Here is a 13,006-nt window from a genome sequence, read left to right on the forward strand (position 1 = left end):
GTGTCAATCCTGCTTCCACTGATTCAGCTGTGGCTTCAGGTCTGCAGGTATGGAGAAGGGCAGTGGTTTATTCCGGGTATCCCATTTTCTTCTACCCATAATTCTGACTCCCATCATAGAAGTGAAACATCCTTGAGCACGGAATTAAACATCAGTCAAATAACTACATGAATACACATTTTTTGTAAATTTCTAGTCATTTCTTTTTCCATAGTTTCACTGTATATATAAAGAAAGATATATCCAATAAAATATGTTTTTAAAGACAACTGAATTTGGACTTACAAGTGGTTTTTGTTGTCTCAGCATTATCAAACAAACACATGTATCAATGTTGATGTAAAGTGCTGGAATCGACTGCACAAAACTTATTAAGTTCAGTAGTTAAAATCATACAAAAGTCTTCTAAATTACTCAAGTTTGTAGTCTAACATGGAGTGTTTCTTAAGTATGGTAAAGATTTTGCTTAAGCAACTTACGTTTACATGTACTTAAGCAGAAAATCCAAGGAACTTTTGGCCAAAAAGGGCCAAGAACTTGGAGACATGTGGAAGTAATGGATGGAGTTGTCCGTAAAGAATATGCATTGTGCAACTCTGATGTGACATATTTGTGTTAAATACCGTGCCCCTTGACTACACAGGCCATAAGTGTTGTCTACCTGTATACATGTCGATACGATTCACCTTTCATCCTTATTTGCATTACGATACTAAAATTTAATGGATTGGTTCACGGCACATGGCTAGTCCTTCCACCGAATTTCGTCAAAATCCTTACATATTTTAGGGTGTTTTAGACTCCGCGTTCGTGTTTCATTTGAAACATGCAGTTCTAGTTCTTGTTCGATAGGCCTACATAGATACAGCGGTGATGATGAAATCTTTCCGTGGTTGCTATGGTAACTAGCTAGCAAATATCTGTCTTATATCTACTATATAAATAGAAATATATTTGCTCGAATGAATAATGGCTCTCCTGAACCCTTGTTCGGTAAAATTGTTGACATACGCGAAAAAACGCCCGCAAAAACTTAGCCACATTGCGGTGGTAATAAACAATTTGTATGAGCTTAGACAACATCTATAAAGGTCAGAGTGTTCAATCCATGTGTATAGCGTGCTAGTGGTTTAACTCTCTGTCGTACTGTGGTACGCTGACATGTACATGGTGTCAAGCATGGCTTCAGAAAACAATGGCAAATCTGCCCATGTCACTTCAACACAACAGTTCACAAATGTTTTGAAAAAAATGTATCTTGTGACAAAAAGTAATAATAATTAAGCATTACAACCATCATCCATGTTGACTTCTGGTTAAGTAAAAACAATGCGCCTTTTTATTATAGAGGTATACCCCGGTTTGAAAGGAGACCCTGGCAGATGGGTTGCGCGTAAAGGTTTTACTCTAGTTGGTTCGTTGCGCTTTACGCCAGACAGTTTCCTTGATATATGCAACAGATTCGAAGATGTTTAATAAAAATTCTTCAAAATAACACACCCCCTTCTTTATTCCGATCTCACTTAATAGCCGATCTTTCGAATCAGCACGCATTGGTTAATGAATCCTGGTGGACCAGCTGAAGAACCAGTTCAATGTGTTCGTCTAGTACTTCCAGTGTCTCCCTCCACTTCCATTTCCAAAGGTTGATATTTGGCCCAGTTTTGTTCTTCAGCACTTCCGAGCAGACTGAATATCAGCGTAGCTACCACGCATAAGACAGTGCATATGATAAATATCAGCTGCCATTGTTCTCGAGTGCCCTTAAACACATAGACAAGAACGTGTAAAGCAGGTTAGAGGATTGTATTTGAAGAAGATAGTGCGGATCGAATAGACTGTCATAAATTACAGTTTAAATAACCTCCAAAAAAAACTGGATTCTTCACAATGCTTAACGGTACATGTGTTATAACGTTGGTAAACGTGGTTATATTCCTTCAGAAGATAGACAGTTTATTTATTTGCTTGCTGTTTTACGCCGTACTCAAGAATATTTCACTTATACGACGGCGACCAGCATAATGGTGGGAGTAAATCCACGATCCTCCCACGTACGGCCGGAGAGGAGGCCAGCATGAGGTGGACTTGAACTCACAGCGACCGTATTGGTGAGAGGTTCCTGGGTCATTACGCTGCGCTATCGCGCGAACCAGCTGAGCCACGGAGGCCCCGACAGACAGTATAAAACGAAGATGGCAGAAGAAGGAATACTGGCTGAGATGTGAAACTGTTATGTTATAAATCACTGGGATCGAAGATTTTTTTTTTGCTTGTGAGGACCATCACGTTGCAAGAAAAGTAATCCTAAAACCATAATTTCTTACCCTGAATGCAAGAACGCTTTTGTCATTGGTAAATATATGCGGTAAGTGTTAGTTCTCACCTTCTTTCTCGGATAGTGAATTGTAAGAACAGTCTCGTCCAGGCATTCGACTTTGGCAAACAATGGTGTTCCTACAGCTTATCACACGCTGTCGAATGCGCGAACTAATTTACCTTCCATATTTGTTTTTCGACGCGAGTGAACCACTTGGTGGACAATGGACTCGCCTCGAACAATAGAGTTATGTTGTAAGAGAAAGAAGAGAATGACTTTTAGTTTGACCACGGTTTTCTGTCTTGTCTATACGATCACCAGTATTTGGGTCAGGAAACAGAATTGATACATGTTTGGAGTAAACAGAAATAAAACAGCCGCATATTAATATTTATAAATGGTAGTCCGGCTATGAGCATCAGCTGAGCATGTTGCTGTATAGTCACATCGTTGTACACAGATCTCTAACAAGCATTCTTCTAGGATTGTTGTTGCAATGCGTGACCCTTATCCGTGTTTGAGCTTGTTGAATAATATATGCGGCTATATGTCAAAACCCACAGAAGAAGACCAAACGGTCATAATTTGATCGGACATGGAAGAAACGGCTCGAAAGGAAGAAAAAACCGTTCTTTGCATGTCGGACTGACAGATGGGATGCAAAGCTACATTCGCCCCACACCAATCAGTGGGGAACTGATAAGAACACGTAGATCCAACGGGAAACGTGGAGTTTGCAAATTTTGGACGGATCTAACGGGAACTATTTGTACTGGAAAAGTGGAATATTGTACCAGGTTGAAATTCAGGGGGGGTGGGGGGGGGGGGGGTAGCTTAAAGTACAGCAGGGGACTCAAACGACTATAATTTCATCCAGAATCGACGCAACAAACCAAAAACACGAGGTTGATCTGTTTGCTTACATCTTGTCGCGGCGAAGCCAAGTATCTAATTTCAATTCAGTACCATGAAACGTTTTGAAAAAAAAAACAACCCTGAAACCTGTTTATGTCTACAAATGGACGAAACTGACCGAAACTGGAACAATTAACGGTTTTGTGACGGACCTCCAAAAGGGGGTGCAAACCTAGTCCCCTCACCGCAGTTACCGGTATGAGACTAATAAGTATATGCTGGCCCAACGTCAAAGGCGGGGTTTGCAACTTGGGGACATATATGTATATGTACACGTTTTTATGTATACTCACGTCTGCTGTGAGAACTGTTACCCCTAAAGGAACAAGAATTCCCGCGATGCCACTTACTGTCAACAGAGCACCCACTAGTACACTGGCATACCTAGGGAAGACAAGTGGTAAGCAATCGTCTCAAGATAGAATCAAGATCAAAACGTTGTCATCCTATAAACCCAGAAGTTGTTATCCATGAGCAAATGTGTTGTTCGCTCACAACTACCACTTTCTAAATACCAATCAAAGCTATTATGACTGAATGCATGCTTTGGATTTTACGTCGTACATATGACGACGAGAAGTCATTAGGTATGTGTACACATACTGTTCTCTTGTGGCAGGGCGAGTCTGTGCCGCCAAAAGTGCTGCCACCGAGGACATCTAACATGACACCCACCCAGTCATATTATACTAACACCGGGTCAACCAATCCTGTTTCCTTTCTCTGACCTCTCAGTTCTGAGCGCCAAGCAAGGCAGCAACACATACCATTTTTAAAGTCTTTGGTATGACCCGCCGCAGGTTTGATCAAAGGTGTACCCACTTCGCAAGGTCAATAATCACAAGACCAATTTCCAAAACACTTAACGTCAAAGGCAAACCACAGAAGAAAAGAAATCTGAACCAAAGAGTTATGTAACGAAAAATCAATTTTTCAATGATGCCGTAAGGATTCGAGAAATGGTCTGGCCGTGTAGTTAATCAGTGTGTGATCAGAAATTTAATATGATTTGTAGGTGTAAACTATTGCGTCAGTTAATTTTAATTCTTCAAGTCACCAAAACAGAATTATCGTATACAGTGATTGAGTGATGCTTGGCGTTTAACGATGTACTTAAAAAAAATTTCAGTTATATGACGACGAAGGAATCCTTTGAGTGCATGCAATGTGCCTCCTTGTTCTAGGAAGGATTTCAACGGCTCTTGCATCTAGTGCTGGTTCACTGAGATGAGTTACCGAAGGAAACCAGTCGTTGTACTATCCCTATCTCCGTTAAAGCTGAACGCCAAACGTGGAAGCTACAGGTTGCTTTTTCAAGGTCTTAGGTGTGCCCCGACCCAGGATTGACCCTGGATCTACCGCCCCCGACGCTCTACAAACTGAGCTATCGAGGGGTCGTTACCGTACACAGCGTGTAGTCTAGACTAACCTCGGAGCTATGTCCACGATATTGACACGTAACGTTACCATGGCTGACGCCGATAATGTTGACCTGAGAACTAATAGAAAGACAGCCAGATCTCGTCCATTTTCGTCCAGGAACGAGAGTCCAAGTAAACACGATGCCGGTAGTAAGTAACCTACATCCACACCAAGGAAAGCAGTTGACATTTAACAAGTTTTACATGTTGAGGTTTTAGATTTTTCTCACTGTCACTACATGCACAGCCAATTAGAAGAAATCTATACGCCCACAATTAAGCAGCGGTATAAGTAAGGATTTTTCATTTCTAATTTGATTAGTGTTTAACGTCGTTCTCAAACAGGCTTCACGTTTTCCAGGTTATGTATTATTTGTGGAACCAGGTACTGGCAAACATTTTGACCAAAAACCGCAGTAAAACTAAAGTAAAGTAAACAGCTGGATTTGAACATGGGCCTCAATGGCCAAGGTTTGGTATGCTGTGGTCAACACTTCAGTGACTGAGAAACACTTCAGTGACTGAGCAACACTTTAGTGACTGAGCAATACTTCAGTGAATGAGCAACACTTCAGTGACTGAGAAACAATTCAGTGACTGAGCAACACTTTAGTGACTGAGCAACACTTCAATACACAATAGTCTTTGAACATTGTTGATACGTTTATATATGCATATAAGTTGACGTAAAACATACTCACCTACTGCCAAAAATATCTTTCTTGTGATGGTCGGGGAAAACACCTGTTTTTGGCCCATATAGTCGGAGAGGTAACCGAAGATGAGCATCCCTGTAAACCTTCCAATCGGAGGTAAAGCGGAAAACAGTCCGTTCTAGAGGAAAGCAAATAGGCTATGTCAACAATATTTTATTGTTTTATTATTATTATTTTTTTTTTTTTTTTGGCTTTACCTCGAAAACACGACTTGTTATCGCGATTCGGGTCGGGTCTACAAATCGTACGGGATTAGTTCATAGTTGTTAATTATGTTGCATTTTTTATTTTTATCCCAAGGGATCTTCTGAGGGCAAAGTAACAAGCAGTGTGAACAAAACAAACATCCTTTGTGGAATTGCGTATATTTTACGAAATAGAGAATAGAGAAATGTCTGCATACGATACGTGCATTTACAGCACGCAAATCCACTTTATTACTTCAAGATATATACGCCATGATATAGAAATTCTCCGCTATATATAGTCTCTTTAACCCATAATTGTTCTTCTTAAAGAATAATCTTCAGCAGAGTAAACCACCGCCCAAGTACTTGACAAACCTCCTGACGTCAGTTTACGGTGGGATTATCGCTCAATTCGAGCTCACGATCCCTTTGGTCAAGAGCCCGACAGTTGTACCGGATCAGCGTTTCATCTTAATGTCCGGGTCAGCGAGGATCCCAGAATGTGTTGGATGGTTTCAACGAAGGGTGTGGTCCTACCTGTTCGACATGGTAAGCCAGCACGTCCCTCATGTACAACGGTAAAGTCGTTCCAGCCACTATCTGGTTCGTGGCGTTCACAAACTGGCAAAACAAGCATGCCATTAACGGAAGTGACGTCACCACTTGTTTCCATGGCGGCTGGGTCACCTGGTGAGGAATAAGAAAAAGGTGGAAATTTGTGTCTGGTATATAGGGCGGGGATAAGGACAACTTCCATGCATTCCTTTGAAACCTGCGTAAGGTTTTGGACAAAGGGATACCAAGTTATACACTGTACATGCTTTAAGCCTATTACACTGTATTCCTGCACCAGGATGCCCCAAAAGGACGAGGCCTTGGGGATGCCCGAGACCTGCTTCCTCTGCATTGTTTAAATGTTATTGTATGTTATTAGTGACAACACGGCGCTTTGAGTAATTCTAGACCAGTGACGTCTAATAAATTGCAATTAACATAACTGCATTTTTTAACCTAATTCTGCTTAGCCCATGGTGCTGGGGGCAGGGGAGGTGTAATTTGCTGCTGTTTAAGCATTCACCTGAACATTAAGAATAAAACCATGAGGTAAATTGACAAGAGCTCGGATTTCAAAAGTCACGTGCTCGTTATTTGCCAATTATCGAACTGTTGTCGATGTTCTTGTTTTACCCTCTATGCTGACAGTGTTATATTCCATTTACTTTATGGCTAGTTGTCTCTGAGTATATTGCATTTGCTTGAGTAACTTCACATTTGCCTTGAGGGTTCTGATGCCATCAAAGCCTCACAAACAATGACAACTGTGGAATGTAGAATTGGAATGAAGGATTTAAAACTCACTTAATATATTGTAGCGACTGGGAGGCTATACCGGAGAATGATCCGCTCAAATTTTGGAATTAGGCAATTCAAATTTAACTATCTGTATTTGTCCTCCAGCAGCTGATTTTCTGATTTAGCGAAATAATTAATTTTCTTGGTGGTTCCCTTTCTACCAGAACAAATAAAATTAGTGCATTAATGAACATTGCTATATATGGCAAAGTTCGAGCGACATAGTCTCCCACGTTTCATTCCATTCTCGGTGTCAAAGAAATACTGAATATGTGTGCGTCATCCTGTTGAAAGATTTGTAATATTGACGCCATATACATGTTCCTGATTGACAGTTCGCTGACCGTGAATGTCGGATGGTTAAACCCATTTCGTGTATGTTGGGCTGCAGATTGTCACAAAGCTTGCGAGTGACCCTGGTTTAGACAGAGCACTCCACCATTCTCAAACTATAAACCACCGTCGTGAGTGGAAAAAAGGAAATAAATTTGTTAAAGAGACTATATATCGGAGATCTTTGACAAAAAATTGAACAGTGGGTATCCAGTAAAAATTTTGATACCATTTCATTATAGACCAAATGATTTGTTAACATAATTTATAAAAAAAATTATAAAGCGCACAATGATTTGTTCGAACTTTAGAAGCACTTTTGTACTATAAATAGTACAGGCACGAGTCTGGCATTTGCCTAAAGGCAATAGTTTGAACTATTCTTGGTAAATAAAACAAAATATTTAAACAGTGAATACGGAATTTTTGCCAAACTCTTGGGTGTAGCCTCTTTAGAGAGTGCCTACCTTAATTTTATGTGAAGACGGAATGTCGTTGAGAATGTAAAGTTTTTCGCATTCCGTGATCCTTGGGTGAGTCTCAGGAGAATTGTGAATACATAGGAGCAGCCACAAGATCCATAAAACACTAGCGCCACCTGGAGTTAAAAATACTCGTCAAATATAACACGTCAGTGTATTTACCCCTAGAATTTTACAATTTGCTTATCGACAGAAAAAATTAAGAAAAAAAAAACATATTGTACTTTTTAAATGTAAGTCTCATAAAGTTTGCACGCAACAACATTTGTAGGACATAAGTCGTGCAAATCGCATCACGCCAAGCACGTCACAAATCTACTGATATAGACTACAGCCGAGCTGACGAGAGCTTAATTTGAACTCGAGATCTGATACAGTCTATCCAAAGCACTTGGCCAGCAAGGGGCCTTGAAAAGGGGAAACAAAAACTTGATAACAGGACTGTTTTCTAATTTTACTAAATGGTGATATCCTCTCTAGCCACAGTATAGTTTTCCAAGGCCATCTTGTTCAACAACTCGTGAAAGCTGACATCAGAAACTCAAAGTTTCACAAGTGAATTGCACGATCCTTCATCTGATTGGTGGTTGCAAACTTTAAGGTCATCTGTAAAAGGAAACGCTTGTACTACTTGTCGAAAACCCATGCTGCAATTTTTGATATTCTACAGAGTGCTGATCAAAGCAAAATTTTGAGCGAGCCTTCATATATGGGTGAAACGGCAAGAAACCATATCTGCACAAGTTTCAAGGCATGGCGGTTCATATCACCCTAAAATGTGAAGTGTCCGAGGTAAAACAGGACCGAAACGGAAACCTTGCTAAATCTGGCAGTGAACGCCAGTCGAGGAGGTCACAAATGTGCGCATTCTTAATGTGTATCTGTGACATAGCTCATGAATACCGTACAAAAATTACACACCGAAGGCATAGAAAACTAGCGGCCATCCTCCTAACCACTGTATTGTGCACAATATTCCAGAAAATCCGAAAGCGATAATATTCCCAACGTTGCTGCCTGCAAAAAGAGAAAACCATACTTACTACTATACCATTTCATGTCAAGGTACATCAGACTAAGCGCACCAAGAAAGCCAAAGATCATTAGAAACATTATTCAACGTTATGCGGGGACTTTCATATCATGTAATGCCAACTAACATCTTATTACCAAGAAAGTGAAAGGCTTAGTTCATTAGAAACGCTATTCAACGTTATGGCTGTGGGGTTAGTGCTGAGGGAGAACCCTATTTACATACAAAAAATAATAAATTCTAAAAAAATAAAAAGAACAATTCTTACAGGTAGCTGTGGGTTACATTTTGATGAAAGTGTATGTACTTGACCCAAAAAACGCTATGATACATCCACAATTTGTGATGCAAATGTATAGCTGGAAATATTGGCCTACCTGCCCAAGAGTAGGATATAAGTTTAACTTTATCACTAACTGGGGCCCATTTGTTCAGGATCTCTTGCATTGCCGGAGAGACTGGGCCCTGTGGAAACAAAAGACCAATTGCATAAGGAATATATTTAACCATAATTATGTAAAAAAAATATGCAATGATGTTAATTGAAATATTTTAGACCTCACTGGTCTAGAATTACTCAAAATGCCGAGTTGTCATCGTCAGCCACGTCAGCGGTTCTCTTTCGCTTCACTGCGGAAGGACCCTTGACTAAAATGGATGAGTTGAACACTGGAGGTAGTTAGACACAGTGACAGGTTATACTTAACTATGTCATTCATTGGAGTCGCTCGGCATATACCTTCAGTCACATACTATGTAAGTCATATAAGTAAAAAATTCTTAACCACAGGGTTTAACACCAATGAAATAAATAAATAAATAAATAAATAAATAAATAAATAAATTAATAAATAAATAAATAAATAAATAAATAAATAAATAAATAAATAAATAAATAGAATAAGTACTAAGCTTACATCAGGCCACCAACAAAGTAGTAGCCAAGCAATGAGAACATAACGTACAGTTTCTGCTTAAGATTTACTTTTATGCAGTTTGATCGCAACGTAGTATCTATTTAAGATATTAGATCAATCAGAATATTAATACGCCTAAAAATCTTCTTGCCCCACCAATTTGCAACTCACTCGGAAATCACAACTACACAAGTGATATTGTGAAAAATCTTTTTCATTGTCATATTGTACATGTACGCTTGGCCTATTAGATTATCATATTGTACATGTACGCTTGGCCTATTAGATTGTCATATTGTACATGTACGCTTGGCCTATTAGATTGTCATATTATGCATAACTAAATAAGAATTGCTATTCTGCAAATATTTTTTTACACAGATTAAGGAAGGGTCCATATCTAGACAACAAGGCCATCAACTTGAGGTAAGACACTCACAATGAGTCTCCCACTTGAGTGGAATGTCAGTATCTGTTGTGACCACCACGGGCACGAATAACAGTTCTGACACGCCTTGTCATGGACTGGATGAGACGCTGGATAGAGGCCTGGGGAATGTTCCCTCCTGCAAACATGCAACTTGCTCTTGAAGCGTTTGGGGTTGAGGTTGACGTTGGCGTAGACGTCGATCAAGTTCATCCCACAAATGCTCAATTGGGTTAAGATCCGGGGAACGGGACGGCCAGGGTAGCACATTTACATTGTTTTCGGCGAGGAAGTCCCTTGTGACACGTGCCGTGTGCGGTCTGGCGTTGTCCTGCTGGAACAACTCCCGCTGAACGTCAATGACAGGTAAGAGGTGTGGCTGCAGGATGGTTTCTCGGTAGCGTACGGCCGTAAGATTTCCCTGAACGTGGACAAGATTTGTACGACCAGTGTACGATATTGCTGCCCACATCATCACACTCCCTCCACCAAATCTGTCCACTTGGCGTACGCAGTTAGGGGCATAACGTTCGTGAGCACATCTGTAAACCCGGTTTCTACCATCACGTCTCTGCAATAGGAATCTGGACTCATCACTGAACCAAATGCGTCGCCAGTTGCGTAGATTCCATGCAGTCACGTTGTTACACCATCGGAAGCGATTGGCGCGATGGTGAGGACGCAGCACGATCCCAACATAGGGCCTCCTGGCTCTCAGTCCATGTTCCCTCAGCCTGTTCCGCACTGTCTGACTTGATATCCTCCTCAGTCCCGGTATGCTGGCTGCTGTGCTTTCAGCTGTAGTGCAAGGGTCACGCAAATGGAGGACCCTTATGTAGCGATCTTGGGCTGCTGTAGTGACACGTGGTCGACCTGAACGCCGACGGTCATTTGTTGTCCCAGTATTGTTGTAGCGGGCAGCAAGCCGTGAAATCGTGCTCTGGCTGACGTGTAGACGCCTAGAAATGGACGATTGGGACTCTCCAGCTTGAAGTCTTCCAATGGCAATATTTCTTGTGACAGTGTCAAGACGTGGCATGTTGAATCAGCTTGAAAACACCGCTTGAAAGACGCCGATTTCCGGCCCGAAGTTGCGGTTTTATAGTCACACACTGCATGATTTCCATGCGTAAGTTCGGCGTGTAAGACTGCACGTGATGCAGTGTGGTGCTGTATTTTTCACTTCTTCCAAAAACGGCCTCCAAACTCAACATTTTCAACCAAGAAATGTTTTGAGGAATAAAATGTGTGCTAACTGTGACTATTAACAATATTAAAACACATTTTGCTCATGAAATGAAGACGAAATGTATTTATTTCATTTTAAAATAAAACAAAACACCTATGCGTTTCTTTTTTTGGATAGTATATAATGATACGAGTCAACCAGTCGTTGCACTATCCCCTTCATGCTGAACGCCAAGCGAGGAAGTTACAACTTCCTCTTTTAAGGTCATAGGTGTTACTCGACCAAGGATTGACCATGGATCTGCCACTCCCGAAGCTTAATCTAAAGGCTAATTTCTGGTCGACTACTTCACCTGTTAACAGCCATCAGGATCGAGTGTAAGGGTTACCCAAATGGTACCAAATTATGTACACGTAGGTGAATTAAGAAGCAGTTTTAATCTTTATGTTGAGAAGCGCAACTAATACATGCCTAGAACGTCCGCCACAAAATCTTATATATGTATGATTTTGTCTCGGTGCGGACGATGTGCGACAAAATTTTGAAGTAAACTCCTTGCCCGAAAGTTTGAATCGCTGTAACCCTCTTTAAATGTAGTAAGTTGGGTTTTGAGATCTTTCACTCTTTTTATGCTGCATCAAAGTGAATTTACCCATTAACTAAGGCTTAACGGCGAATAATCGTTGAAATCATTTGAAACGTGATAAAAACCTACCGTGCTCAAACCGATCAGAAATCGAAGGGCAATCACTGCATATGGACTGTAAAGGGCAGAGACTGGTGTGAGGAGTGTGGCGACCACTGTTGTAGTCATGGAGACGACAATGACCTGCTTGCCCCCGTACCGTGTGGCTAGATAGCCTCCAAACATGGGTGACATCAAGTAACCGTAATAGTGCGCGGACAAAACCATTCCTTGTATCTCGTCCGACCAGTCAAGCTCCTGCAGCAAAAATATCAATAGGTTATTATTAAAACTGAAAGTTTATATGAATTCCCTTGAAACTAACTTCTATATCTTCCTAACTTCACTGAGAAACGATGATTCATTTTTCCATACATCTGAACCATCTGTTTTTACGTTTTTATACTTTCATATACCTCTGTAAATGTATTTGGTTGTTGTTTTGCACCGTACCCAAGAATATTTCACTTAAACGACAGCGGACAGGATTGTGGTGGGAGGAACTGTAAAAGTGGGGATAGAAGCCAAGTAAACTCTTCTCTCTCCATTACGTATATATTTATAGGTAACTATTCTAATAAATCGTGCCGGGGAACAAAACTTGCTGGTCGCAGTCATTAACTACACCGTATGTTTCACTACTTACCCGTGATTTGTTGTTGGCCATTTGCCATAAGCCTTCGTCACTTCCAGTAATTTCCCGATGAGAACCACTGACTCCGCCTTTCTCTGGGAACATACAGACAAGGGCCATGCTGATTGCTTGTCGGAGCGTGAACATTACTGCTGTTCCCCAAAAACATACGTGGGCAACCATCCACCTGCATGACGTTACCACTGGCCACCTCTGTTTTACCTTTGGGCTTTGCGGCAGTAAAGTTCCATGTTTCACTGTTGAAAAATATAGTTTTGAGAACATGTTAACCATAGAGAAGGTCTTTACAACGCACAACACCTAACCATACCGAAGTTTTCACTCTGTAAAACACCTAATCAAGTTCTGGCATCCACACCGAAAGCCTTTATA

The 13,006-nt window shown here is 40.8% G+C and overlaps 1 protein-coding gene across 1 annotated transcript; it reads right to left on the reverse strand.

Annotated features, from left to right (window-relative positions):
- Positions 1–1,341: 1,341 nt before the first annotated feature.
- Positions 1,342–12,733, reverse strand: LOC135475684 (uncharacterized transporter slc-17.2-like). The gene is made up of 7 exons (XM_064755614.1): positions 12,626–12,733; positions 12,010–12,237; positions 9,139–9,226; positions 6,098–6,247; positions 5,358–5,490; positions 3,529–3,619; positions 1,342–1,763 (listed from the first exon to the last, which is right to left on the reverse strand). The coding sequence occupies exons 1-7, from the start codon at positions 12,731–12,733 to the stop codon at positions 1,593–1,595; spliced, it is 969 nt and encodes a 322-aa protein (XP_064611684.1). The 3' UTR covers positions 1,342–1,592.
- Positions 12,734–13,006: the final 273 nt, after the last annotated feature.

This window comes from Liolophura sinensis, chromosome 9 (assembly GCF_032854445.1).
Source record: "Liolophura sinensis isolate JHLJ2023 chromosome 9, CUHK_Ljap_v2, whole genome shotgun sequence".
Taxonomy (NCBI): Eukaryota; Metazoa; Mollusca; class Polyplacophora; order Chitonida; family Chitonidae; genus Liolophura; species Liolophura sinensis.